Raw genomic sequence first — 27,244 nt, 5'->3', positions numbered from 1 at the left:
TCTAGATGCAATATGTCCAGTGAGAATGTGGTGCAACTGGACACAAAGATTATGTCGTTGGCTGGGACACTGGGTCACAGTTCGTGAAAGGCTGAGCGTCTTGTGTGTAGCGTCTAGCTTCACACCTACAGTGCAATTATTAAGGTCAGCATCGATGTGGACCGAATTGCAAAGGGTGCAGGACATACAAGGGGGAAATGGTACAGCTAGAGATTAGATGAGTGATCACAGTATATTCCGGTCAAGTGTAATTATCATATGAGACGTCAAGACCCTGGCGTCGCATGGCAACTCATGACCAAGTCCACTCGCCCTCGAAATCCTCGCGGAGGTCCCAGGTACTTTGTTCCCGGATCTCCGTTATCGCTTACTGTACACATATCCACTACGGCAGCCAAACTGCACATCTGGTCTGAACCATCAACGGTAAGCTATCCTGTGAATTGAAGATATCAGCAACTTTTGCCTCATATTTGGAATTTGACTTTTCAATTGTCTATTCCTTTTTACCCGGCAAAGGAACACCATCAGCTGGCACATTTCTGGTCCGGGATCAGTATGGCTGCCGCTGGTGCGCCTATTTCGATAGCGAAACCTTCTGCTGATGGCCCAGTCAACGGGATTCTTGCAGTGAACCCCTCGGCGATCCAGAAAGGTACATCGGCGGGCAATACACCAAAGACAAGCTCTAGCAGATCGAATGCGCCCCGATTAAAGGTGATAATTAGGAGGCTTCCACCAGCATTTAGCGCTACGGAACTCGATACTGCTTTGGGCGATGAGTGGAAAGTAGGAGCAGGAAAGATTGACTGGGCGCAATACCGGCCTGGCAAGGTCTCCAAAGAGTACAGATACCATTCTAAGCACTTCCAGAAAAGATGCAGCGCTGATGTCAAATCTACAGTCCGGCAAAACCTTCACGCCCTTCTCGAGCTTACCTCCACTTGACCGACACGACTCATCTCAATGCGCTTTCAGAACTTGTGCGCAATACTACTTTTCACGATGCAAAAGGCACATTCAGAGACCCTTGTTTATTAGCGCCACCTACAGCAGAATTTGCTCCGTACGGACGAATCCCGAACGGCCGTCGTCGAAATGATGCTCGACAGGGCACAATAGATCAGGATCCCGAATTTATCGACTTTCTCGAAAGTCTCACAAACCCAATTCAGAAGCCACCGAATGTTGATAATTTGCCCGAATCGACCTCAAAAAAGGAAGAGGCGGCCACGACTACGCCGCTTGTTCAATACATTAAAGAGAAGAAAGCCGCGAAAACCAAGGAGCCAAGTACTACTTCTAGGGGATCGAAAGAATCCAGAAGCGAGCGAGTTTCGGAAAAGAGAATCCTCACAAAGAGTAGCAAGGACGCTGCCTCCAGCCAAGAGAAGAAGGGTTCGCGCGAAGCACGAGCGGAGAGGGGTGCCAAGGACCCTATCAAGGTTCTAAGCAGGGAGGCCTCAACCCCTAGTAAGAGAAGCCAACCCTCATCCCCGACTGTTGCCGCGGCTCCGTCCAAAGAGACAGAGAGGAAACGAGAGCGCGGAAATGCAAGCGCCGCTGCAAAGATACTGCAAAGGGATTTGGGGCTTGGAAGTGGCAGTGGCAGACGTGGATCAAAGCGGGAAACAAGCACCGAGACTACTTCGGCCGGAACATCATCTAGAGCGCAGAGCTCCTCCAAGCAAGATGAACCAGCGACAAAACCTAGCTCGCCAGCGCCAACGGAAAAGGGAGCATCCACTAGCACGAGGGCTCCCAAAGGCGAAGGAAAGCGCGCACGTGGAGAGAAGAAGACGGAAAAGAGTGGAGTCTCGTCTACTACTCCTTCACAGACACCCTCTCCAGCTCCCACTCTTTTGAAGAAGCCGGGTTCTGGAAAACCCGGAGGGGGACAAGCAGCATCTCGGCCGGCATCGAAGGGAAGTTCAGCAAACACAGCTTCTTCCAACGCTCCTACGCAATCAACTTCTGCCGGTCCTACGCAAGCATTCCTAAAACATGCAAATGTCTCACAAGGTATCACGGAGCCATTGGTAACTACATCTATGAGCGCATACGGAAAAGTCACAAAGGTCGAGATGGATAAGCGCAAGGGATTTGCATATGTTGACTTTGCCGATGCTCAAGGCTTACAAGCCGCCGTTAAGGCCAGTCCAGTCAGCATCGGTCAAGGTCAAGTCACTATTGTTGAACGAAAACCTCAGGCTCGTTCGACACCAAGTGCCAAAGGAGGCAAAAGTGAGGGCCGTAGCTTGGGACATGCAGGAGGAAATTCAGGAGCGATACCAGCAAAAGGTGGACGAGGTCGAGGACGCGGAGGCGGCGGCGCAGGAAGAGGATCTGGGAATGCAGGCGACGCATCCACAGCGTAGCCAGCTTGAGCATGTGCAACACATGAATAACTCCATAGTAATATGACAGGTACTCAGAACATATTTTACCATTGCCGCATAAGGCATCCAATGATACCACACTGATTTTCGAACGACGGGTACCACTTGACGATCATAAGTATGAAGAACAACATGAGCTACCCGATATTTTAGTCTTATGGCCTTGTATAGATCGGACTTTGTCTCGCTACGAAAACAACACACTCGAGAATACATTGATGTCACATTACACGGAAACTGTAACAAAATTATTTGTAAAGGAATAATATTCATTTCTATCAAAATCTTCCCGCCCCACCATTGCCCATTGTCTCCAAAAAGAATTTGCAAAAGCAAGCCTGTCAGACCTCCACCAGCACCCACCCTCCTCGGCCGACCGAAGTCTAAGTCGAAAGAGGGTCGAGATCATCACCACTCTCTAATTCGTCACCGACAAAGTCAGATCTGAACAAAGGCGAGAGTAAAAGGCTTCACTCTAGGGCACCGGGGAAATACGATCATCAGCCAGGTTGGAGATTCTGTGGCTCTGGTAAGGAGCTCAGAAGAGGACGTTTACTATAGAATTGATTCTATCTGTAGATTGCGAAGACGCACGTTAGCAATCGATTCATTTCAAAATGCACAACTGCATAAAGAGCAGAGTAGAGCAAAGAGTGTTGATTTGCACTCTTTAGGGGGGGGAGACTCACGAAGTAAAGTCGACTAAAGAGAAAAGAAAAGAGTTGGAAAGGGAGAGCTCTATTTATGCTGTTTGGCAGGGTCTCGCTTAGGGCTGCCAAGACCTGAAGAAAAATTTCTGTTACGAGACCAGAATGGGAAGCCGTCACGGTGTTACCCGGCAGATGCCGGTCATCTCGGTCCGGTGCAGGGGGTGACAGTTCCTTCACTCCCGTTGACTTTTTTTCGCGGGTGGCCAAAAGTACGTACCGTAGTCAGTGAGAGTGTGGTCCATGGTGGGGCAATTATTGGTCTCCAGGCCCGGAGGGGCTCACAGCAAAGATGCCGGGAAGTCTCTGTTAAGATCAGATAAGCCGAACGCTCATTCGTTGCTGTCGACTGACTCTCCGTTTATCGGCCCGCCAATTGACTCTACTTTTGTAACTTTATTGCTCATCAGTTTAATTGTTTTGGATGACCCAGGAGCAATTGAACCTGTAAAATTCACGCATCATCATGCCTTCTTTCACACCGTCGCAAAGATATTTGAGCACTCGCGGAGGCTCCTACGATGTACGCTTTCCTATTGTTGATTGGTGTTATTTTGCACTCTTGCGTGATTTGAGGGCGTCAGGAGTCAAGACAATTTGGGGATGGAGTCATGCTAACTTCACATGTCAAACATTAGTTGTCTTTTGAGGATGTAGTCCTCAAGGGTCTTGCCTCTGACGGAGGTCTCTTCATCCCCGAGGAGATCCCCAGTCTGCCTGCTGACTGGGAAACGAAATGGAAGAACCACTCATTCGAGGATCTTGCATTTGAGATCATGTCGCTCTACATTTCCACCGCCGAGATTCCTTCAGAAGACCTCAAGAACATTATCCGGAAAAGCTATGCCACCTTCCGCACTCGCGATGTGACTCCTATTGTCACTCTGGACGAAGAGAAGAAGCTGCACCTTCTTGAGCTTTTCCACGGCCCGACTTTCGCCTTCAAGGACGTTGCCCTCCAGCTGCTTGGCAACCTCTTCGAATTCTTCCTCATCCGCCGGAACAAGGGCAAGACTGGCAAGGACCGACACCACTTGACCGTTGTTGGTGCTACCAGCGGTGACACTGGTTCCGCCGCCATCTACGGCCTGCGCGGCAAGACGGACGTTTCCGTGTTCATTCTGCACCCCAAGGGCAAGGTCAGCCCCATTCAGGAGGCTCAGATGACCACTGTCCTCGATGCCAATGTTCACAACTTGGCTGTCAAGGGCACCTTTGATGACTGCCAGGTAGGAAATGCCCTGCGCTGACACCTCAATGATGCGCATTCGTTGTGCTAACAGAAACATTTCCAGGACGCTGTCAAAGCACTTTTTGCTGACCCTGAGATCAATGCCACGCACAACCTTGCCGCCGTCAACTCTATCAACTGGGCTCGTATTCTTGCCCAGACCACCTACTACTTCCACTCCTACTTCTCCCTCCTCCGCTCCGGCAAGTTCGCTCCCGGCTCCAAGGTCCGATGGACTGTCCCCACTGGAAACTTTGGCGACATCTTGGCCGGTTACTTTGCCAAGCGCATGGGTCTCCCTGCCGAGAAACTCATTGTCGCGACCAATGAGAATGACATTCTGAACCGTTTCTGGAAGACTGGCTACTACGAGAAGAAGGCTGCCAAGGGCCGTGAGGCTCTCGATGGCCTTAAGGAGGATGGCGCAAAGGCACAGGTTGAAGGTGTCAAGGAGACGCTCAGCCCGGCCATGGACATTCTGGTCAGCAGCAACTTTGAACGTTTGCTGTGGTACCTTGCCAAGGAGGTTTACGGCAAGGGTGACGAGACCGAGCAGCGAAAGATTGCTGGACAGAAGGTCAAGCAGTGGCTTGATGATCTGAAGACGAATGGCGGCTTCGGCGTCGAGCCTGCCATTCTCGAGGGCGCTAAGCGCGACTTTGACAGTGAGCGTGTGTCAGACAAGGCCACTGTTGAGACCATCAAGCAGCTCTACACTTCACACCCCCCTACGGCAGCCCACAGCGATGCAAAGGCCGAAGATGGCACTCGTCACAAGGGTGGCTACATCCTTGACCCTCACTCCGCCGTCGGTGTTCAGGCTTCTCTCCGCTTCATTGAGCGCCTCGCTTCCCCCAACACCCACCACATCTCGCTCTCTACCGCTCACCCGGCCAAATTTGTGCAAGCAGTCGACCTTTCTCTGAGAGACGTGCAGGGCTTCAGCTTCAGTGCTGCGATCCCCAAGGAGTTTGAGGGTCTGGAGCAAAAGGAGAAGAGAGTCATTGATGTGGAGGAAGGTTCTGGTTGGCAAGGCATCCGGGAGATTGTCCGGAAAGAAGTTGCCAAGGAGATGGGTCTTGCGTAAATATAGGGTGTCTGAAAAGCAGTCATCATTTGTGCAGCAATTTTTTTTTTTCCTTTTTAACATAATTAGACTACGAGGTCATGTCACTTTTATATCCTTTAGCTGAGAATAGACAAAAATATGCATTTTTTGGTTTATGAAGATATTCTTGCCATACTGGACTTAGGTGGTTGCCGTACAAGCTCTGACCACAGCGAGACCCTGCCTTAACGTCACCATGTCAGGATGTCGGTTCCTCGGGTCAAACACAAAGCACTTGCATATACTCACCCAACCCCACAACTCTTCGTCATTGCCCCAGTTGAAAGCATTTGACATCTTTCTTCTGAGCTCAATGGAGCATCTACACAGTCATTAGAGATACCGGATCAACATATACATAAATCTAAAGCGTCCCTTTTCCACAAATCAGCATCATGGTTCTCAACGACGCCGGCTTTTCGCCGGACTCTTCTCCGCCTTCTGATCGCGACCCCTACTCCTCTTCCTCCTCCAATTCTGCTACATCCTCGATACAAATCGACACAAGCAAGATCCCAAAACCGGTCCCCATTTTAGGCCCGTTATTCGGGTACAACCAGACTTACCTCGCGCATACTATTGAAAACCGCATCCGCGCTGCGTCCAAGGTCCTCAAGAGGCCAACCACACAGGATGAATCCGAAGCACTGGCATTTTGGAGTGGAAAGATGCAATCCATAGCCTCATGGGGCCGCCCAGTCGGTCTAGCGGCAGGTTGGATCCAAGCATACCGCACGGCCGAACAGTTCCGGTTCCCGTTTATCAAACCGAATCCCGAATTCAACAGGTACCAATTCTACTTTGGCATCAAGGGCGAGCAAGCGCGGATGCTGTGGAATGCACTCCGAGTAGGCTGCTACAGCGTATTAGGCGTTTGGTTCGGCGGTATTGTCGTAGGATCCTACGCCGCAACCGTCGCAGCCGTCGGCGAGCAGCGAGACCCACGTCTAACAGACTTGATTAATGCCATTGCGGAACGCGTCCGACAACATGGCCCACTGCGAACCCCACCGACTGACCATCATCATCATCATCAGAACGAACCCCGAGGATTTCCATCCCAGCAGCATCCCGGCTATCCACGACCGCAATCTGGATCATCAGCTCCTGCGGCGGGTATGAGCAGCGACGATGACGCGAGCCCTACAGCAGGAGGATTCGGCGACGATACCACGTATTCTGACGTGGCCGCATTATCCAAGAGCCAAGATACCTCTGTCATGTCAGACCAGCAAATGCAAGGTCTCCAGACCCAGCGACAAGCCACGGTCGACAAGATGCGCGCAAACAGATATTCTTCTTCTTCTCCTCCTCCATCTGAACAATCTCCAACCTCCTCGTCCTCATCCTCCACCAATCGCGGCACTACTTTCTTCGACGACGATCCCCGCGACCACGCCGACTACAACTACGCATCCACCTCTAATTACGACGAAGACGACGACGACATGAGTCCCACTGCAAACACACAGCGCCGACCTCCCGCAGGAGCCGCTGACGCAACTAGTGGATCCGTATGGGACCGCATCCGCCGCGAGTCTGCGCATCCCGACGCAGGCCACCAACGCGGCGCATGGTCCAGAGCAGCAGCAGCCGCAGGGGCTTCGCGGACCAGCGAGCCCAACCCTGACGAGTATCCTCCCGCAGATCGCCAGCCTGCAACAAACACCTGGGCTCAACGACGACTAAGCAGTTTATCCGGCGGTGCTGGTGGTTCTGATTCTACCTCCTCTTCTTCCTCAGGCGCAGGCGATAGTTTCACGTTCTCGTCGACAGACGAAGACCGACAACTTGCCCAGAATGAAGCACAGCGCGATTTCGACCAGCGTCTTGAGCGCGAGCGACAGGGCGGTGACTTTTCGTCGTCCCAGCCGGATGGGGCTGGGAAAGGATGGCGCAGATGGTGAAGCTAGGTCTCGTTTCTCACGGGTTCCTTTAACTGTTTAGGGATTTTTTTGTTGTTAGGGGTTCTCTTGTATTCTGAGAATCTGTTTGGAGGATTCAGGGTCTGAAGGTCTAAAGTTTGGCATTTTGACGACTTTCCATTTATTATACTTACCACTCTACTTTTATGCGAAAGGTTTTATTTCCTTTATTTTCTCTTTTGGGAGCTATCATAGGGCAAAGTCCAGCGAACAGTCAAAGTCATATTGTATATAAAACAGCAAAAAAAAGTGTGCTTGGCTAAAGTCTAGACAGAACTGACGAAATCTGAATAACACGCGAAACACAATTACTACTTAACTTATCGATTGTGCCGTAACACTGTCTAACTAAAGTACATGTCGAGATTATCAGCCAGTTTAACAGCTGTCAACGGAATGTCTGACAACATAAGGTGCATAAGCTCGAGGAGAATCTGGATTATCTCATTTGATTGGTATTCATTGGAAGATGAAATTGGAGATGGAGATAAAAATTCGCTAAAGTATAGGATATAAAAGGAAAAGATTCAGAATAAAAAAATAATCAAGAAAAAAAAAGGGTGGAAAAAGAGAGGGGTTTAGAAAACGCCTAAAAGGGAAAAAAATAAAATAAAATGAAATAAATATCACAATTCAACTAGTAAGTACTTATACAGCTCCCCTTCAGAACTGGGGGCTTCCAGGCAAGATGCTGCTCAATGCTCAGTGCTCAGGTACCAACATGACTGTGGGTGCTGCGAGGGAGGATACAGATATCTCGCATGCATGGCAGTTGTATGGCAGGGTATCGTCGTTGATGATTATGTGATGAGACAGAAGAAAAGAGAGAGAGAAAAAAAAAAGAAAAAAAAAGGAGAGAATGCAACGGACTCAAAAGGCTGTTCAGATCGGCCCTCTGTGGAATGGCTCTTAACATCGTCAAAAGGTTCATAAGGTGGCTCGTAAACGGTATCGTTCTGGCAAAGGAAGGGCTAACATATTTTTGGTTTCGGTCTTATATGAATGGACGGATGAGACAAGCTCAGATCATACCGCCTTCATGCATCGCTGCGGCAAATTCTCGTGGGCGTCTTCCGGTCTTGTACATCAAGGGGGGATTTCCTCTTGGGAGAGGCTGTGAAAGAGCCTGTTCAAGTGTTACTCCAGAATAGTTGTCGTAAGGGGAAGACTTTTCTTGCTGCGCTGAGGAAGGTGAGGCTTCAGGGGGCCTCTTCTCCCTCCGGCCTCGACTACCACTTCGCGGATGTTCGCTTACATTCTTCATTTTGCTCGAAAGCGTCGCTTCTTGTGTACTCTGCCCTCTGCGATGCGGCGACCTCAACGTATGATTCGCGGCCGCTGGCGGAATCTGGGTAGAGATTTGAAGTTGAGGTGGCGCTGGGGCGTCGTGTTGAAGCTGGGATTGGGATTGGGATTGCGGGAGCTTTACGGCTGGCGCAGTGGCCGATTTCGAAGCTTCTTCTTCTGTTGGAATTCCGGCCTCTTTGTCTTCCATAGCAATGTTAATCACTCCGACCGCATTGCCAGCTTTGTCCGGAACCGAACGATCTTGGGAATACTCGGCCGGCTTGGGAGGCACTGGAGGCGGTGGCGGAGGTAGCGGAAGAGACGGCGGTGCCTTTTTCTTGAGATGCTGCAGTTCGGCCAGCAAAGGCGGAGCTGATGGGACTCGATTGGTGTCCTCTGGCTTCAATGTATTATTTGCGGCCTGTGCCGCCTCGTCAGCATCAAGCCCATTTAGCGCAGCGTTTGCAAGGGCTGCGGCTGCACCAAAACCTAACTGTCCGGGCTCAGATTCGCCTGGGGCAATCTTCCTGACAGCGTGTCCCTGCTGTCCTGAGGCTTGTCCTTTGCTAGGTGGGAGATTGTGAAGAAAGGCCGGATGCGTTGGGAAGCTGGATGGCAGGGGACCCGGGGATAAAGGCCTATCAGGGATGGGGGCTGACATGGAACGACCCATTATATCGTCCGGAATCCCTGCCTTGAGGTGGTTCGGAAATTCGCCAGTTCCTTCCTCGCTGAAGGCGGACGGCAACATTGATAAGTTATCAGGTACGTCAGGAATATAAAATTCATGGCTGCTTCCGCCTGCAACTTTGTTAGAGTGCAAAGGATGAGGCATAGCCTTTGGAGTGGGCGGCAGGCCGATCCCGATAGCAATACTACTATTCGGATCAAAAAACGTCGGCCTTCTTTGCGAAGAGACGGATTTGCTTCGTCTTGGCTCGCCGATGCCCCAGCGAGACATCATGATCCAGGCGTTCGGATTATCTCTGATGTCTTGCGCCGAGCATATCTCCACAACGGGAGGTCTCGATTTGGCAAGTTCTTCTGGATGTGGAATGAAAGGGACAGAAGGACGGCGCGACAGTGACTTACGGCGGTCTTCAAGCTCTTGTGCAGCCATTTGACGTTTGAGATCAGCATCACTGTCCCATAAGTCCGACTCATCTGTACGATTCCCGTGCCGGTGTTGTTCCGCCGAAGATCCGCCAATAGCTACACGAGAGAACGCTTCATCCTCTCGAGCCTGGCGGCTTTGCGAGCGATTATAGCGCCGCCGGCGGTCAGGCGACGGATCTCGTCGGGCACTTGAGCCTCGTTCGTTTTTTTGCCTGCTACCGCTTCTGTACCGTCGGGCAGGAGAAAGGTAGTCGCTAGACATTGAAACTTCATCCGTACTTGTCAATGCGGCCTGGGTCATGTCGTTCGGCTCCGTGGACATTGGTACAGGTGACGAAGGAGATCTTGACGGTTTCCCCTTTCCTCTGGACCTGGATCGACCCCGATCACCCTTAGGAGGATGAGCCATAGAATTCTCTTGATGGATTCCGGCTTTTCGCTGTGCACTCCCTGCTCGTTTACCGGCATTTTGACTCTCCGCTCTTCTCTCTTGTGACTGTTCATGAGCGTTTCGGTTGGAGGTTGCAGATGCCTTGGAACGAGTTTTTGAATGCGACTTTTGCTGGCTGCGTTGCGAACGCTGGCTAGCGTCTGCATTCGGGGAAGTGGACCGATAGTACTTCTCTGCGTCAGCAGTTTCACACCTCGGGTATAGCTTGAGATCCTCTGGAGACATTGGTACGGGTGAAGACGGAGATTTTTTAGGCCTCATGTATCTCACATCTCTCCGCCCACGACCTTCGGAAAATTCAGTCTGCCTATCCTGACTCTGCATTCGAGCATCAGACGGAGCTTTAATGTTCAATCGCGGTTTTCGATCACGGCTTTCTTGTCGATGTCGACTTCCACTCCGATACCGCCGAGAATAATAATTTGCTTCTTCAAGGCTGCTTATAAATTGATCGATGCTTCTACTTCGCATTTCATGTCGTGAAGAGATTGAGGGTGTCGAATTGGCGGACGAAAAATTATTTCCACGGTTAGATGCATAAGCATCAGATGAGCGGGCACTGGTTGTGGATATATAATCTCCCGTAAGAATTGATTCGATCGGTGGCCATTGAACTTGCACTTCCTCTCCCTTCATATTGCGTGGCCCATCTCGCCGCTCTCCGTTCGGATTCGCAAAGGAACCTTGTACAGGGGAGTAGAGCTTGTGACTTGGGGAAGTTTGGGAACGAGGGTCCTTTGTTTTCGGATCATACTTGGTCGCACTCAGAGTAGCTCGAGAGTCCTGTTGACCTGACTTCACGCCATTGCCCTTCTGCTTTTCCTTCGCAGATAATGAGTCAACAATCGTAGCTAGTGAAGTCGGCTTTGCAAATGGATGAGGCGTGACATCTACAGGAGTCTCGCCAATGGAAGGCAGCCGTTTTCTGCCATATCCGCCTGGCGTCCGCCGGGCTGAAGATGGATTGCTCCCTCGGCCGTGAGGGCGAAGCCAAGCTCCGGGAGAGTTAGAGAGTGCTGTATCAGCTATGGGAGTGACTCCAATATTGTTCATTGGCGTGCGATCATCGGACGTAATAGCCGAGAAATATGAGCCAGGTGCAACCTGGTTGGAAGGAAAGGACGTGATAACTTTCAACGCAGCATTTTTAGTTGTTAATCGATTCGGATTCCCTGTTCCGGGAGGCGACAGAGGTGGACCAGTAATGATAGGAACTGGCGGCACTCCAGGGGCTCGCACCCCTTTGGGAACCTGACCAACTTGGGTTGGGCTCAAGGATTGATTTGCTAATGCCGGTGATTTCAACGATGACTCGTGGTTATGACTGTGGTGATGATGGCCATTTGCTGACAAATGTTGTATATTCGATGATTTAGATATTGACTGCCTGCGTGTTGGCGGCGTCCAGGATTCACATGGACCTATGCTAGTGCACGAGAAACTACTGCTTATGAGATTTTAATCTTAAGTATCAGGAGTGCTTTGAGCTTACCATCTCAATGCAAGCTGCTGCTGAGAGCTTGTGATTGCATATTCTCCCCAACGTCTAAGCAAATGAGACAAGCGTTGCCAATCTGTGGGGAAAATAAGGCAGGTCAAGAGAACTGCCTCTCTAAGTTTATCATTAGTAATGATATCTGGAAAGTAGAAGAAAACTTACAAGAAGTAGTTCCGTGAAACATAGACCTCAACCGCGTCCTCCTGATCCCCGAGACCAAGTAAAATTGTGACAGAGGAATGAACGTCGCCTTTCTCTAACAAACGCTGTACAAAGGCCTGGCCAACTTTCTTTGTTGATGCCTGGCCACCGATTTGGCTCAAGGCCAGCAGCATCCAGTCAGATGCAGTCATTGACTCAGACCCAACCATTGTCTTCATCATCTGCTCATCAACGTCCGTGATCCACTTAGAAAGGAGTACAGCAGCAGGCGAGCCAGGCGGCTGATGGGTCACTGCATAGAGTAAGAGGATGAACAAGTCACTTTTTCAGATTTTACACTTACATTCATCTTTTATCAAGTCTTCAATATCACCGTGCCACCCAAATACTACACGCAGTGTTTGCCGTCGAAGATCGTCAGGAGTTAGGTGACTCTCGTCTCGGCACGAGGGAATCGTATATGGGACTTCTTCCAATTTACTCTTTGTATAACTGAATATATCAACGACTTTGTTGGCCTCCGGGCTTCGGAGAAGTTCGTGCTTAAGACGTGAACCGGGCCGTTTGATGCGATGAGAAGAGGCAAAAGAAGATGAGCTGCTGATGGAAACACTGTCGGCACCGCCATAGGACATTGTTCCATTAGAGAGAAAAGTAACGTCACTCGACTTCGCCGAAATGGATGATTTGGAAGGGTAGCCCGGCCGGTAGCGACCCCCTGAAGATCTTGAACTGGCAGACCCAGTACGGCTCAGGGCGGATGACATTGAGCTAGTCGTATCAATGCGATTCTTCCGGTCGGCTTCCATCTCTGCCATTTCCTGCACAATTTTCTGCAAAGGGGTCAACGCTGCAGAATCCTCTTCGCTCTCGGGTTCACTTCTCAGTGCTGTCACGGGTGTGTTCCCGGAAAGACCTGTGCTTGAATGGCCCCTGCCGGTCGATCCAAAGCGAGGCGGGGCAGGAACAGTTGCTGGGAGATGTCGAACGCTTGCAACCAATGTAGGAGGGCTTAACTCATATTGTTGAACCGTATCATCCCGACTCAGGGTAAAAAGTGTCGCGGTAGGCCCGTAATTTGTTATTCCACAGACGTCACCTGCAATCGGAACGGTTTCGTATGTGACATGCTTTGTCCGAACGTCCCAAACCACCACTTCACTGCAATCTGCGTCAGAGAGCCCCAATGGAAATATTGCAAGTGTGTCGGGGCCAGCATTAGTGTCTACTTACCCTTCTGAGAATTGGACAATTCTGCCGTTCTTAGACCAGCCCAGCCAATGACGCCCTGGCTGACAAGATTCTGGCCGAGTCAGTGCACGGATGACTCGGGGAGACTCGCTCGACGGCTGCTTTGGAATGCTCCAAACGCGAAGGTCTCCATCCATTGTTTGTGAAGCAAGCATTGAGGCCTTTTGCTTGGAAGATGATGCATGCCATGCTAGATGAACTAGTGGCGAGGGAGCTCGAGAGGTTGTAAGTGTGTGAAGAATGGTGAAAGTTGGCTGGACTGTAGCGATCAAGATGGAACCGTTCATATAGCTGGATATAAATTAGCAATCGCATTAAAAGAAGTTCAGTGAGTGACTCAAACCCAATGGCAAATGTTTTGCAGTCGGATGACGGAGCCAGCGCTGTTATAGGATCGAAAATTGTACGAGTAGAGAGATGCTCGGAGGTGGACGGTTCGAACAAAATGATATTGCCCTTGGAGTTGCCTGAAATCTATTAGTGATGCAAAAGGATACTGGTGACAGAAGGAGACAGCATACCAAAGGCAACGTTGCCATTTCGCATCCAATTTGCGACATTGATATGCTCGAACGAGGCAAACCGTGCAATTTCTTGTCCGGTATGCATATCCCAGACAATTGCAGTTTGCCCAACATCATAAGTTACGGCCAGTCTGCCACCGCCTTGAGCACTGGCATTATCTACCGAGAGTAACAAGATGTCTTCGCGATGGTTTTCGAAGTACCTCTCAACAGCGAGAGTGTCATGATGCAGACACACCACAGTAGGCCCTCGAGTGAAAAGGAATAGAGAACCCGTTGCAGCGCAGATTCCGAGGACGCTTTTAGATCGTAGTTTCGACCGACTTGGTGCTAGCTTTTTCACCGAATTATGCGAGCCTTGCGAGGCAGACCGATGCCTGATCAACTCCTCCGCAGACATGTCGTCGACAAAGGCTCAATCGTGGAGGCGCCTGAAATCTGTCAGATTGCCGACAGCAAACGAAAGGTATAGCTCATTGAACTCCACATAAGCAGTACAGGAAGAGATTCAATCTTCCTGAAGATGCGACTTTTGGCCACCTACCTCAGAAACATTCGGTGAGAAAGGCTCCAAAAAAGCTTGAACTAAGACTGCGTACTCTGCGCGGACTGCGTGGAACGGCACGAGATGCGCCTGTGTCGAACACTCAGCACAGGTTATACATAGCACTGCAGCTTATTTAGGGGTGGCAGGAAGCCTGAGCCGCCATATTCGGCACAACTAAGCGCCGCACCACTGAGGTGGAGTGCACCAGTGTGGCTGCGTGGGAGGAATTAGCCATGCAGTACGAACCTTGATGCATATGGTACGATAAGAGGAGATATCCGGCCAAAGCCAATAACCTGGGCAATACTTAACAACAGCAAATTCGTTTTATGCTGAACAGGCCAAGCAGACCGAACATTAAAGCTTCAAATCCAACCAGTGCAACATAATATCAGATGAACTGAAAGTCTGGAAACCTACTCTGGAGCTCGAGTGGCGGCCCCCAGACCAACACAAACGGCGGAAAGAAGAGGAGGTATGGTAGCCCTCCGCTTCTAAATGGAAGATTGTGCATACGAGCAAGAAACATCCAGGCTTTGCAAGGAGCCAACCAGAACTCGTTTTTGAAAAGGGGAGGTCAGGACGGAATCTATTGTCAAACTGGATCTTTGCCGAGGATAGGCATCGAGACCAGTACTACAGGTCTCATGTTGACATGGGACCTTGAGTGTACTGGACGATGTTGGTTCAGAACAAGCATGGGGGGCGGGTGTGATCAATTGACAGACCGGCAGGTCAGGGACGTCGATAATCAATCAGGAAACCCAATGACACGGGTCCGCCGAGTTTGACGAAAGGGGCATGGATGGGGAAAATGCTGTATTAGGGTCAATCATTGGGTCTGCGGGGGGACGAACTACGGGCGGCCAAATCGGTCTCTAACCTGGATAGACTAGCGACCCTGTTGCAAAACGCCCCTCTTTCTTTGCTCATCGCTATCGGGTTCCAATTGCCCTCCGTCACAAGAATTTCCTCGCGATAAAGTCCTTCAGCCCTTGGTCCCTTTCTGACCTGGCTGGGAAATTACTTTGGCTGCATATTTGTAACTTCCAAACCAAAGTCTTGTCCCTATTTTTGTGACCTGCTTGAAGTTTCCTCTATCTTAGACGCAGGTCTCACCTCATTGTCTGCCGCGCTCAGCTTTTAACCTCGAATTTTGGAAATAAGCGCGGGCACAGCACACCTAGGAATGGGTTCAGTAGCAGGACATTTCTCGTGCCCTTTCTGCATTTTCATTTCTACTTCTGACAAGTAAGATGAGGATAGCTATGCATCAGCTTTACACCGCAGTATCCTTGGGCTCCAAGAGCTATCAGGCGCTGCTCGAGGCGAGGCCCGCTCTCTCGGTATCATCGCAGGTCACGTTGTCACACATCAAACACTCGCCCTTGCCGAAGGAAATGGAGCACGATGTGCTGTAACCTCTGAATGGCGAGCACTGCAGGAATTGAAATGTAGGTACAACTCAGAGCATCCAGCGATGCATCGATCAAATTCTCCAAAAAAATTTGTTCGTTTGATTAGTGCACGCAGCAGAGAGTGGTCTCTTCGCTGGAATAGCGTAACGACGATCAGAATGGTTCAAACACTCAGCAAAGCTGCTGAATCGTCGTTTTGCCCCATAGGCTAACTGCTTAAGGAATCTCCGTCACCGCGCCATTGCTGACCGCCGTCTTTCGTCCCGTGGACAGTACGGGACCCTCCCGTTGTCCCGTTCCGACATCTGCCTTGTCCATGTGGAGATGTGGGTCCAATGCGACCAAGTCCTCCTCTTCACATCTGAACCCTTCTCTCAGACGATCACAGACCACTTGTATCACTTATCAGTACTAAGGTCAAGGCTCTGCACAGCACAGCACTCTATTGCGAGGAGTTTATCCGAACATAAAATTAACATTAATTTACTATTGCTGACTTGAGCGTCTGAACACCGCTCCGAAAGATTCTAGAAGATGCGCGCCTCATTATCTAGGTACCTCCTCAAGGCAACCAATGCGATCAAAAGCACGCGGGCGAGAGGGCGAGATGCCACGACATGTCCAAAAACAGACCCGAAAATGGAAAAAAAGCCAAGCAAGGGTATCCCATGGACGATTTAAACCGTCTCTGCTTAACTCCAATCATTTGCCAAATCAAAATTCAGATTCCAATCAAAAACTCCAACAAGGGTATCATTTGCGACAGCAAAAAAACAGAAAATGATTGGGTACAAGAGGACGTGACTTTCTCATCACACCTTGTGATGATGATGCCGAATCGTTTCCTCGGCCCAATTTACGCGCCCGCGCTAAAATGCGGCCCACCCAGGCCGTGGACCGTGACTTCGGCCCATCCGGCCAACCCCGTCCAAGCTCGTCATTTATTTCTCTCGCTGAGCCGTTTTCTCTCATTTCCCCAACGGACACCATAACTGGTGATAAGAGAAGCAGCGATAATATGAGCCATCACTGTCACTCCATGTCGATCCGTACATGGTGCCTGGACGCCACACAGAGCCGTTTCTTGATGACTGAACCTTGTGCCTCAGCACAAGGTCCTAGCCCTGATTCGAAACAGAGACTCGATTCTCTTTATGCCAGTCATTTCTTAGCAAAGTGACTGGCTTTAGTGGCTGCCATCTGTGGCGTCCATCCTGATGCCGGCGACAGCGGCGAGGCTCGTGATATGAGCGACATCACGCTGTGCTTTGCCGTACTGTCTTGTGCGGAAGAGCATGAGTCTTTTCTTTTCTCTATTCTGCGATTCGCCATGAATCATATCGTGTCTAAGGAAGTACATTGACATTAGTACATTGACCTCGAATACCAGTCGTCAGAGCAACTAACCTGAAACACGAGCAATTACTTCACTCTGCTCCAATGGCCTCTCCATGTCCCTCTCACTCTGGGATCTCCGAAATGGGAGTCATGGGCTTGGAAGGTCTGCGATGCTTGCGAGAGCTCGAGCTCCGTCGGCGCTTCTTCTCCGGCTGTTGCTGTTGTTGACCGGAGCACCACGGAAGCGGGTTGAGCGCAAGCACGTTGACGTCAATCATGCCGCTGGATGTTCTTGGGGAAGAAGGCTCGGCATCCGTGTCGAAGACGTCTGGAAACAGATCTGCGTCTGAAATGTACGCGCTGGGCTCACTGGAGGGTACCTCCGAGAGCGAGCTGCGTCGGGGCCACGACGGGTGTGCGCAAGAGCGCTGCGAACTTGTTGACGATGGCCGCGGAGTAAGATCGACGAGCGAATCTACTGGCGAAGACCCGGGAGATCGCTTGTAAAAGGAGATGGGCGAACTTGATGGAGAATCGGTGAATGGCATTTTGTTGTTCTCTTTTATTTATTTATTTTTTCGGTAGTCTGTCGAATTATTTGTCGCGTTACTGGATCACAGTACGCGATTTACCTGTTGAAGCAGTAGGTGAAGAAGCCAGGCGTTTGAGGACAGCGACGAGATTATATTTTTTTTTGTTTCCCCCTTATTTTGTTGCCTTGGACTGGATGACGGCAATGGCGGTAGAGTCACCCTGGCCTCTGCGTAGCGCGTGTATTTGTGTATGCGCGCGCGCGACTTTTGAGGGGTTTGAGGGATTATCGGAATATCGTCAACGGATGGTTTGTAGCGTGTACAGTGTATGGCGTGTGATGTGGTGTGAGTCACTTGAGTGATCCAAGCTAAACGAATAGGTCCGAATAATTAAATCGTATGTTGATATACAAATGGTAAGTAATCACAGATAAATTATATTGTAATTTGAAAAAAATGTGGGTCGAATTTTTTTTGTAGTCGTAAATTCTGATGTTGATTGTCGCTGTTGATATCGTAGCGTTCGTAATAATATATGCCCACAGTATATAGTGTGTTGTGTAAGGCTGGACTCCTTTTATTTTCGGACACCGACTCGCTGTAACTTATGTATGTATGTATGTGCGGTGGGGATGTGGATGTGTACGGTATGTATGTTGTCCAAAAACAAATGACGACAATGGGAGCGAAGATCAGCTCCCAAATCCGTTTGTGCTGCCGGGATATTATATTAAATTCTTTGACTCTGAGCTTTTTGCACTCTTGACTCTGGGCGAGCGGAAACGAACGGAAAAGTCAAATATAGGATGAACGGCTGTAAAGGGGAAGGAAAAAGGAGGATCACGGTGAGATTTTATGTTTACCGTGTCCTGCGCCGCCCCCCCTCGGAGTTCTTTATAGTTTTTTTGTGTTTGCGTGTTGCTTTGCTTTGCAATACTTACTGCTCCCCCCCGGTCCAGTCCAGTCCGTGAGCATACAAAGGGTCTGGTCCGGGGCTTGTGTGCGTGTGTGCTTTTTTGCTGTCTTTTTTTCTTTATTACAGCTTACATGTAATGTACTGTACTGTACAACAATGTGTGGGTGTTATTATTTCCAAGGCCCGTGTGTGTGATTCACAGAGATTGCCCACCGCCCAACGCCGCCATCGCGCCGCCGCCACTTTCACACGGACCCTGACCTGGCCCTCTCCCCCCCGTCCCCCTGTCTGAATGGAAATCTTAATCCCTTGGATTACTGTGTGCCAAGTCTTGAGCTGGGGCACAAAAGGAAAAACGACAAATGATACGGTACGGTGGATTGGATTGGATTGAACTGTTTGACTCAGCGAAACTAGGTAGGCAGCAAAAACAGCGAACAGCACCGCGAGTAAATCTCACACCGACAAAAAAAATGTCATGCAAAATGCAACATGCAACCTGTAACCTGCCTAGGATCTTGGTCAGCCCCCGACGCCTCTCCGCTGTCCCCGAGAATCCGGGTCCAGTGGGTTGGATCAATCGGTACGGAGGTAGTGCTACACTTGACCAAACCCCCCGTGGGGTTTATTGGGGTCTCGGTGAATGAGAGAGAGTGTGTGTGATATGGTTTCCTGTGGGATTGGGGTCGCATGGTGTGCCACAGTGCAGATAAACTCTAGTCAGATTGTAAGCGTTGGTAATCCTTGAATGCTGTAAATCCTGTAAAGCTCCTACCGTGGCAGGCATTAAGATACTACCTACAAAACAAGATGAACATGTGTACCCGCTCTCGGGACCGAAACACGGGGCAAACGGGACACCGGTGATGTGTGTGTGGGTGAGCACAGAGCAACTCAGACAAAGAAAAGAAAAAGAAAAGGTCAGACATGAGGGGGGTGGCTGGATGGAGACTAGACCCCAGAATTTCAGAATTTCCAAGAACCGGATGAGATTTCCGGACCACCTGGACCCTGAATTAAGAGTCCTGTAACATACCCGTGGGGTTTTCGGGGTAGCTGAACTGAGGTATGGTAGGTATGGTACTTGCACTAACTTTACCTGAGATACTGAGATACTTTTGGATACTTGGCTGACGAGGAGACAATGGGGATAAAAGAGCAATACATGCTCTACTTTTCTCATACGGATACGGCATAATTTATACGACTACAACATATTACATGCAGTAACGGTACGACAATACCGTGTCCGAGACAGTGAAATCATTGAAGAACACAGTCATCTCGTACATGGTAATAATAGTATATTAGAAGATATTGATTATATGGAGGTGATAATACACTATGACAGGATATCGAGGAACTAAAAGTAACGATAAAAACAAAAGCAAAGCAAATATGCTACAGGACACCGTACGCCTCAAAACATACAGAGTTCCGCCAAAGCCACTGCCAACGCGTACGCGTACTACGGCATCCATCCGGGCCCTCCGACCCTGTCAGCCATCCCGTCGCCAGTGTTCCGTATGCAGCGACAACTTGACAGCCCAAAGCCCAAAGCTCGAAGCCCAAAGAGCAAAAGAGCACAAAACCAGAACGCCAGCTGACGAGGGTCCACGCCAGAACGCCAGCCGCCAAACGCCAAACACAAATGTCAAACGCCACAGTGCGAAACTTGATCAAGCCTGCTTCGGGGATCCAGCCGCTCTGCATAAGTTCCATCGTGGTGGCTTTGTCTAATTAACAGTACGTAGTAGCCACGGACCATGTGGAGCGCACTACGTACTACTGGTATTCCACAAAAGATCAGATCTCTACCCGTCTGGCTATCACTATTTCCCCCCTTGTATGGGTCTAACGTTAGTCTACGAGTTTACTAGGCCCCTAGTCGCGGATCCAGCGGGCCAGCGGGCCAGGAACGCCCTAATGCCATGAAAACGCCACTTGGCGCGCCTGGTTTGAGAAACGTATCGAATTTTGACCAGTAGATTGCATAACCCAGTGTGTATGTGATGGTGATGTGATTGTCTTATACTATATATGTCCCTATGTTTGATAGGATATCAAGAATACGATGGTTTGTAGTATACGATATGGAAATAGAAAACTCAGGCACGTTGCGGTACCACGGGCTGACGATTGAATTAGACGTCTGATTCAGTTCAGCAAGCCTCTTGAGTATTATGATCTCCACTGCATCGCTATCTGGGCAACGCGAGATAAGAGGGACGGTATGGGATGGTATGGGTAGCGACCATGTTACGCGTGGTGGTATACTAGCAATCTATAGGACAGCAAGGACAGTCCCATCGCATGCAGTGTAATCTGGACCCAGTGTCGTGGGAATTGATATATCGGGTCAAATGCCTTGACTCACCGCCTGTGTCGCCATGCTCTACAATTTGAGATATACATGCCTTTTGCAACTTTTATTTCGGGGATCCAAACTGTCGGTAGTGTTCTTGCTATATAGTAGCACCGCAGTATTGACTGGTTAATTGTCTAGGTATTTAACTACAGGTGACCGGCTATCACAAAGGGTCAACTTAATTTGCGGGGGACCTGGGGGGCTAGAACTACCTAAGAGACTAATTCTACGGGAAGCGAAAAGTTAAGTTGATTAGTATAACTAGACCCACGGGTAGCGAACGGGCCGAAGTGAGCTACATTAGTTGAACTTTACTTAACTTTAGTCTGCCAGGGTTTTCTCGGCCAGATCTTTGCCAAGTATACACTGTAGGTAAGGTAAGTTACTGACCGCCTAACTCTATACCCGCTACAGACAACGCGGGCTGAGGTAAAGCCAAGCGACCAAACTTCACCCAACAAACTCTAAGTCAATCCTTTCCTCTGATCTGGCAGTGCGTCCGCATCCGCCACGCATTGCCATGCTTTGAAAGGGAAATCTAAGCATGGGATCAATAATTTAACTTTGTGCTATCCTGCCATGCATGAACGGCAACTTATCCGGCATCCATCCGATAAGCCACCATGCTGTCTGGCAAGCTGTTGTGGTCCATGGACAACCGTGGCGCCCTGCAATGCAATGGAAATCACAAGCTGTTAGACCTACTCTATTAGGTATATCCAATCCCACAGTACGGTAATGGTGGCCGATATCGGGGAGTAAAACCTGATGTGTTGTCCACGGTCACAAGCAATAAAGGCGCCCAAGAACATTACATTTCACTGCATTTATTGATATTTTATAGTTGGGCATGGAAGCAGTGCCAATAGGGATGATACCGCTTCTCTGACACTTCAAACTTAATTGAAATCCTGTTGTTCAACTGAGCTGTCTTTGCCTTGGCTTCGAGTCTCGTAGCGTACAGGACAGTATCGATGGCGGCTTACCGACGTGTCAGTGGAAACCTACAGCTATGGCTATAACCGAGCCCAATTACAGCGGCGCACCCAACTGGCTCACTGATATGCTACACCGTATCGTCAGCCACAATGTCCACTACGTTGCATCGCTGTATTACTGATCCATTAATCATCCTCTGCACTTGGCAAAGTACCTTTGCGTACCCTCTCAGCTTGACAGTTGATAAGCATGTGTCAGTCAAGCCAGCCTCAGCAAATATCCAGTGAACATGGCGTTGTACTGTGCTGAAAGTGAAACATTCTGGTGGTTTCCTCCCAAGTAAATATTTGTACTCTACTGTGCACCGATCTCAGTCATATTAAATCATCTGTCTCAAAGCCAATTATCCCAATTTCCACAAGTATTGCTCTTGTACCGCTGGACCTCAAAGCTCAGCTAGCACAGGAAATAATCCTCAGAACAGGTAATTTACCTTACACATATGACGTCTACCTGGACTCACTGCACTGCCTCGCTGTCATCGTCGTTCGATAACGACCACATTTCAATTTTCTGGGTCTGTCATTCTCAAGTTTATTGCTAGTTAATGGACGTCATTTTGAGTATTTGGTTGTACTGCAACAAGAACCACTATTGAACAGGCTAAGTACTCTACACATTACAAAGTGGAGTGTTACTGTCAATGTCACTATCATTGTTGCATCATATCATAACACGAAGAATTATCCGACCTGAAAATAAGGCTGAACGAACAAAAGAAGATAGACCTGAGAAAGGGCCCGGGCTGAAGAGCATCGTGGTGGATACACAAGTAGGGCTGGTGTCTGCCGTCACTCGCGAACATGATGTCCAAGCTTGACGAAGATCATCATGACGATCGCTCCCTTTTCCCTTCGGCCGAGGGGATGATGGTGTCCATGCTTTATGGTATGTCTACGGAGTACCCGATGAGTCGAATGGAGTGTTTCCATGATTACGCACTGATATTACCCGTCATCGCCACTATTACCTTGCCTCTAACATGAATAGCCGTTGTGAATGAAGATATTTTCCGTCTTACGTTATTACTCTTTATGGGGTATACTCCGTGTGGGGTACAGTACACTCTTTCCGCTGATGCATTCTTCACTTTGTTCTTCTACCACTGTAGTGTTGTTGTGTGGACAATATGCGGTCTGACACTCGAGACTAAATCTGACACTTGAAGCGGCTGGTTGTCTTCAAGGTCACCGACCTATCTGCGTGTCTGTCTAATTACCCGTCTTACTTTCTGATGACGGCGCAGTGCTGTCAGGGTCGTCATATTGGTAAGTAGTAAAGTTACCCCGGATTTCGACGTTGGTTGGCCGTAATTTAGTTACCGATTAGTTCCCGACACTAACTACCCTACGGAGTACCGTCTTACTGCGTGGGGTACGGGGTAGACTAATACTGCTGACAAAAATTATGTTGTCTGATGCGCGCCAGTCCCGCTGTCACCTCTGAGGCTCTAAGGCTCTGTAGTTGAGCCATTTGGTCAGGTGGACGTAATTATTGCCTGCTTATCGTCAGGTCACAGGGATGATATTGCACAGGATTAGTAGATGGATAAGCTGAGACCCACGGGCTTCTCGTTCCCCATGTAGAGCATTTCATTATACACGTTACTTACGAATTATATTGCATAAAGACATGCGCACAGATATCAATTGCAAGAATCCAAGAAATTTAATAACAAAGAACCAGTAAATAATCTTTTGAAGTATGTTTTACAGTCTTAGTAAACTGGACAAGCGCTGGACAACCGCTGGACAACAAGCTCACTACTGTACCTCACCGAATAACCCAAACCCCACCGCCAACCAGTGTACTACAGGTAGGAATACAAGCGACGCATAACTACACTTCCCCAACATACAGTACCTCACTCATACCAAACCAAACCCATTCCACCTGTATCCACAGCCGAAACATGTCTCGATCAATCCACAAAAACCACCTTTTGTGTCTGTTTAATTAGATACAGAGACATCTCAGACAAATCTATTTAAATCTTAAACATTGCCATATCCATTCGACTGTACTATACATGCTTTTCCCATCATTGACACCGTTTCCCATTATTGACCTAATTCACATTTTTCGAGCTCATTCCCATTGTTGACATTGTTCCTTGAATACATCGTCATCCCAGACTGGGTACATCCCAGCACAAAAGTCGCTGTGCCCCAGAGTAAAAATCACTAGTACGACGTCATCGGGATTATATTTTACAAATTTAATTTACAAATGGCGACTACGTGATAGAGCAGGATATGATGCTACGTGTTTGATTAGAGTACCCCAATTTACAATTTACAATTTACTATCCGTGATTCGCGATCCACGATCCATGACCCCGACCCACAATTTGAGATCCACGATCATAATCCACGATCACGATCCACGATCTAAATGACGTAAATCAACTCATTAGATAGACAATACGATTTAGATCGGCCGGATCTACATTCTAGAACACACTATTCATTTAAAAATTCGACACCGTGGTCGAAGGGTGACGATCAGGAATCTACGTCAGATAGGGACGTCGAAGAGAGATTCCAACGTCATGGACTTGCAGTTGAGGCTAGATGTATTTGTCGTGTTTGTCTCATGTTATACAAGGCCTAGAGGGACCTGTGAGTGTGTAAGTGGATATGGTGGTATGCAAGAGAGAGGACGCCGTAGAGTTCGTGTAAATGTGGAGAGTGTGGAGATGTGGAGATGTGGAGAATATGCTGTCAGCCACAAACTCGTACGGTGGGCATCTGGGCATAGCCACAGGTCTAGCCATAGGGAGACTCGTGGCTTGACTTTTGGTCTGTGGCTTCATCTGGCCTCCGCCATGCCCTCCTCTCGAGCTTCAAGCCTCAGAGTAACTTGCCATGCTAGACTTATCTGCACGTGAGGCAATCTCTCATTGTTCAGCTTTGGCCTTGGCCTCGGCCTCAACATCAAATCCGATATTATTTTCCAGGCTCAGCCTCAGCGTCTCAAATCCATCGACCACGTCTACACCACGTCTCGAGTAGTCGTGCTCGAATACTGTATCCCTACGCCACGACCGTCACCGAGGGCTACCTAGTATGTAAATGTCACGGAATGTACTCTTATTATTCCCTACTCTCATTTCAGTCAAACTTAATCTCAGATTCTTTTCTTGTCAAGATAGTAGTGTAGTCTAGATCTGAAGAACGTAGTAACTGGTCTCGAGTCTCTAGTCTCTAATTCACCTACGGTAGGTCGCCAAGGCACATAATAACCCCAGGTTTCTATCCCAGTCTCAAAATATGTGGACGAGTATAGTATACTACTGCAGACGTGCAAGATCCCTATGCCCCGACGTCCCAGAATCACAAACGTTCGAATAGCCCCGAACCCCGAGCGCTCCGAAGCCCAAAGGGCTCGAAAAGTCCAAGACTCCAAGGTTGAGTCTAAGATCCCAAGATCCTAAGTTCTAAGCTACTAAGATACAAAGGCGCTAAGGCGCTAAGGCACCTACCTTAGGCACATGTACTGACGGGCATAGAATGCGGAGAAGCGGGGAATCGGGGATAAACAGGATAAAGAACGTGAGAATCTGGGGAAATGCAATGTGAAATGTGAGAGGCGAATTGTGAATTGTGAATTGTCCGAGTCTAGTTCTCCTCATAGTCTTCTAACTTACAGATGTATCTTGTAAGTTGAGTTTAGCCTAGAGCCACAGTACAAGGCTTGTCCGTCCGTCGGCCCGTCGGTGCAACGCGCTAAGAGGAGAGACTCTGGGTCAAAGAACAAAGAACAAAGAAACAAGGTAGTTATAACTTGGCAGAAACTGATTTAAAGTAGACTTGTACACTTGTACACTTGTACGAAGTGTATGGCATACTTCAATCTAGAACTGACTTTAAATTTTAGTGTTCAAAAAGAAGGCGGGGAAGGGAGGATCTGATCTTGTTTGATCGTTGATCGTTGATCGGGGAAACAGGATACGGTCCGGTCCCCGGTCTCCCTGGTGCCCTGGTGCCCTGGTGCTGTCGCTACCATTTAGCATTTAAGATATAACTAGGATTTAGATTTGGTTTGCGTTTTACTTAAGCACCCAAGTATCCCAATACCTACCCTCGCTCGTACAGAGGTGCAGATGGACCAAGAGATCAGTGGAAAGGTACAGTTAAGTAAACTAGCGGTCTATCTCTTGTCTCGGGAACTCGGGACGGGAACAGGGATCGTTTGCCATGGTAATATATGAAACATAAAGCATGAATCCCGTATGATTCCACACTTCAGAAAGAAGAGCTACGAGTGCGGTATGACTTTATTCTTATTTTAAAGCATGCCGTACGTATTAACGTATATATCGAGTAATAAAGTAGTTTAGCAATTTTGAGAGTTTGAGTCACGATTGCAATTCTCACATTATATATATATATATATTTTCGTTTTAAACACTATAGAATAAATAAAGAAATAAATAGAAATAAAATAAAATGAATAAATGAATAAACGACTAAATAAAAAAAAAATAAAATAAAAGCCACAACCCGTTGACCACCGCAGTACTATATAGAATATGTAGGTAGGTATGTAGGGTGCACGCCGGATGCCCCCGAGTTGGGTGTTGGGCGCTGTTTTATTTCGGACACCGACAGCGACAAAGACATCGGGAATATCTATCTTGTGGCTTGGCATGGCTTGGCCAGGTGGAAGTTGAGATTTGCAAACGTTCAAACGATATACTTGTAAACGTACATGTTTGTAAACGACGTACAAGTCCATACAGGACACGGACATAGGGACCGGGACATACAGGACAGAGTGGTAAACTAAGACTACACCGACATTTGAAGGTACAATGACAGTGAGAAAACCGACAAACCGACAAACCGACAAACCAGCAAGTCAACAAGCTGAGAAGCTGACAGAAGAATAAATTACAGAGTACAGACCAGCAAGACTACATACCCACGGTGGGGCAAATGACTGGCCAAACGAGTATATGACATGGAAGACGGGGAGACGATAGGACAGACATGACAGACAGACAGACAGGAGTGTACGTAAGGTGTCTCCAGCCTTGCGATTCACCGCTTCGACTGGATATAGCCATGAAAGACGGAAAAAATGACGCGTCAAATAAGACGGGAAAAACAAGACGAAAAAGACAAGTAAAATAAGACAAAAATGACGTGACCAAATACGGTAGAAATAAAACGAAAAAGCCGGACGAATAAGACGAAAAAGACAGAAGGAATAAGATAGTAAGACGATAGACTAAACGCACGCTGCCGAGCATCCGAGATTACGACATTAAATCTCCGGCCGACGGCCTTACGGGAGGGTCGTACCGGTGCAGTAGTGTATCATGTAAGTGGTCCGTCCGAGTAACTACCTTACGTGCAAGGGTATGGGCCAAGACTCAAAAAGATCCATGTCAAGATGAGAAGGGGATGACATGGATAAGAAGGGAAACAGATGGAAAGCGATAGATCATATTTTATTTCA

General features: G+C 48.7%; 9 protein-coding genes across 9 annotated transcripts; 4 read left to right on the top strand and 5 right to left on the bottom strand.

Annotated features, from left to right (window-relative positions):
- Window positions 1–471: 471 nt before the first annotated feature.
- Window positions 472–2,478, top strand: L228DRAFT_251070 (hypothetical protein). The gene is made up of 2 exons (XM_018333473.1): window positions 472–845; window positions 905–2,478. Exons 1-2 carry the CDS (start codon window positions 559–561, stop codon window positions 2,376–2,378), a joined length of 1,761 nt encoding a protein of 586 aa, XP_018185031.1. The 5' UTR covers window positions 472–558; the 3' UTR covers window positions 2,379–2,478.
- A 1,037-nt stretch (window positions 2,479–3,515) lies between these two features.
- L228DRAFT_224672 (tryptophan synthase beta subunit-like PLP-dependent enzyme) lies at window positions 3,516–5,548 on the top strand. The gene is made up of 3 exons (XM_018330352.1): window positions 3,516–3,629; window positions 3,745–4,335; window positions 4,402–5,548. The coding sequence occupies exons 1-3, from the start codon at window positions 3,573–3,575 to the stop codon at window positions 5,422–5,424; spliced, it is 1,671 nt and encodes a 556-aa protein (XP_018185030.1). The 5' UTR covers window positions 3,516–3,572; the 3' UTR covers window positions 5,425–5,548.
- Window positions 5,549–5,688: 140 nt separating this feature from the next.
- Window positions 5,689–7,672, top strand: L228DRAFT_251068 (hypothetical protein). The gene has a single exon (XM_018333472.1). It carries the CDS (start codon window positions 5,841–5,843, stop codon window positions 7,350–7,352), a length of 1,512 nt encoding a protein of 503 aa, XP_018185029.1. The 5' UTR covers window positions 5,689–5,840; the 3' UTR covers window positions 7,353–7,672.
- A 2,230-nt stretch (window positions 7,673–9,902) lies between these two features.
- Window positions 9,903–14,531, bottom strand: L228DRAFT_251066 (hypothetical protein; the record flags this gene model as incomplete). The annotated part of the gene is made up of 9 exons (XM_018333471.1): window positions 14,453–14,531; window positions 14,204–14,293; window positions 13,657–14,090; window positions 13,479–13,602; window positions 13,118–13,426; window positions 12,228–13,045; window positions 11,885–12,176; window positions 11,717–11,836; window positions 9,903–11,665 (listed from the first exon to the last, which is right to left on the bottom strand). Coding segments are annotated over exons 3-9 (3,794 nt in total), but the record flags the coding sequence as incomplete, so codon positions are not given.
- Window positions 14,532–16,810: 2,279 nt separating this feature from the next.
- Window positions 16,811–17,976, bottom strand: L228DRAFT_285879 (hypothetical protein; the record flags this gene model as incomplete). Its single annotated transcript, XM_018336389.1, has 2 exons — window positions 17,089–17,976; window positions 16,811–16,970 (listed from the first exon to the last, which is right to left on the bottom strand). Exons 1-2 carry the CDS (start codon window positions 17,508–17,510, stop codon window positions 16,811–16,813), a joined length of 582 nt encoding a protein of 193 aa, XP_018185027.1. The 5' UTR covers window positions 17,511–17,976.
- Window positions 17,977–19,377: 1,401 nt separating this feature from the next.
- L228DRAFT_263786 (hypothetical protein) lies at window positions 19,378–20,133 on the bottom strand (the record flags this gene model as incomplete). The annotated part of the gene is made up of 3 exons (XM_018334527.1): window positions 19,378–19,415; window positions 19,448–19,472; window positions 19,843–20,133. 3 exons carry the CDS (start codon window positions 20,131–20,133, stop codon window positions 19,378–19,380), a joined length of 354 nt encoding a protein of 117 aa, XP_018185026.1.
- Window positions 20,134–22,584: 2,451 nt separating this feature from the next.
- L228DRAFT_271267 (hypothetical protein) lies at window positions 22,585–22,944 on the top strand (the record flags this gene model as incomplete). The annotated part of the gene is made up of 3 exons (XM_018335514.1): window positions 22,585–22,666; window positions 22,769–22,817; window positions 22,890–22,944. The coding sequence occupies 3 exons, from the start codon at window positions 22,585–22,587 to the stop codon at window positions 22,942–22,944; spliced, it is 186 nt and encodes a 61-aa protein (XP_018185025.1).
- A 3,158-nt stretch (window positions 22,945–26,102) lies between these two features.
- On the bottom strand, window positions 26,103–26,614 carry L228DRAFT_43925 (hypothetical protein). The gene has a single exon (XM_018336600.1). It carries the CDS (start codon window positions 26,531–26,533, stop codon window positions 26,159–26,161), a length of 375 nt encoding a protein of 124 aa, XP_018185024.1. The 5' UTR covers window positions 26,534–26,614; the 3' UTR covers window positions 26,103–26,158.
- Window positions 26,615–27,243, bottom strand: L228DRAFT_43924 (hypothetical protein). The gene has a single exon (XM_018336599.1). It carries the CDS (start codon window positions 27,033–27,035, stop codon window positions 26,697–26,699), a length of 339 nt encoding a protein of 112 aa, XP_018185023.1. The 5' UTR covers window positions 27,036–27,243; the 3' UTR covers window positions 26,615–26,696.
- Window position 27,244: the final 1 nt, after the last annotated feature.

This window comes from Xylona heveae (assembly GCF_001619985.1).
Source record: "Xylona heveae TC161 unplaced genomic scaffold L228scaffold_13, whole genome shotgun sequence".
Taxonomy (NCBI): Eukaryota; Fungi; Ascomycota; class Xylonomycetes; order Xylonales; family Xylonaceae; genus Xylona; species Xylona heveae.
The sequence above is the reverse complement of the archived record's forward strand: the minus strand, read 5'-3'. Positions and strand labels throughout refer to the sequence as shown.

What these genes read in the sequence shown, in the direction of transcription:
- L228DRAFT_251068 (XM_018333472.1), top strand. Translation starts at nt 5,841, where the DNA reads ATGGTTCTCAACGACGCCGGCTTTTCGCCGGACTCTTCTCCGCCTTCT.
- L228DRAFT_43925 (XM_018336600.1), bottom strand. Translation starts at nt 26,533, where the DNA reads ATGTCCGTGTCCTGTATGGACTTGTACGTCGTTTACAAACATGTACGT.
- L228DRAFT_43924 (XM_018336599.1), bottom strand. Translation starts at nt 27,035, where the DNA reads ATGCTCGGCAGCGTGCGTTTAGTCTATCGTCTTACTATCTTATTCCTT.
- L228DRAFT_251070 (XM_018333473.1), top strand. Translation starts at nt 559, where the DNA reads ATGGCTGCCGCTGGTGCGCCTATTTCGATAGCGAAACCTTCTGCTGAT. An exon ending in CCTGGCAAGGTCTCCAAAGA is followed by an intron (nt 846 to 904) that starts GTACAGATACCA and finishes TCAAATCTACAG; the next exon opens with TCCGGCAAAACCTTCACGCC.
- L228DRAFT_224672 (XM_018330352.1), top strand. Translation starts at nt 3,573, where the DNA reads ATGCCTTCTTTCACACCGTCGCAAAGATATTTGAGCACTCGCGGAGGC. An exon ending in CTCGCGGAGGCTCCTACGAT is followed by an intron (nt 3,630 to 3,744) that starts GTACGCTTTCCT and finishes GTCAAACATTAG; the next exon opens with TTGTCTTTTGAGGATGTAGT. An exon ending in GCACCTTTGATGACTGCCAG is followed by an intron (nt 4,336 to 4,401) that starts GTAGGAAATGCC and finishes AAACATTTCCAG; the next exon opens with GACGCTGTCAAAGCACTTTT.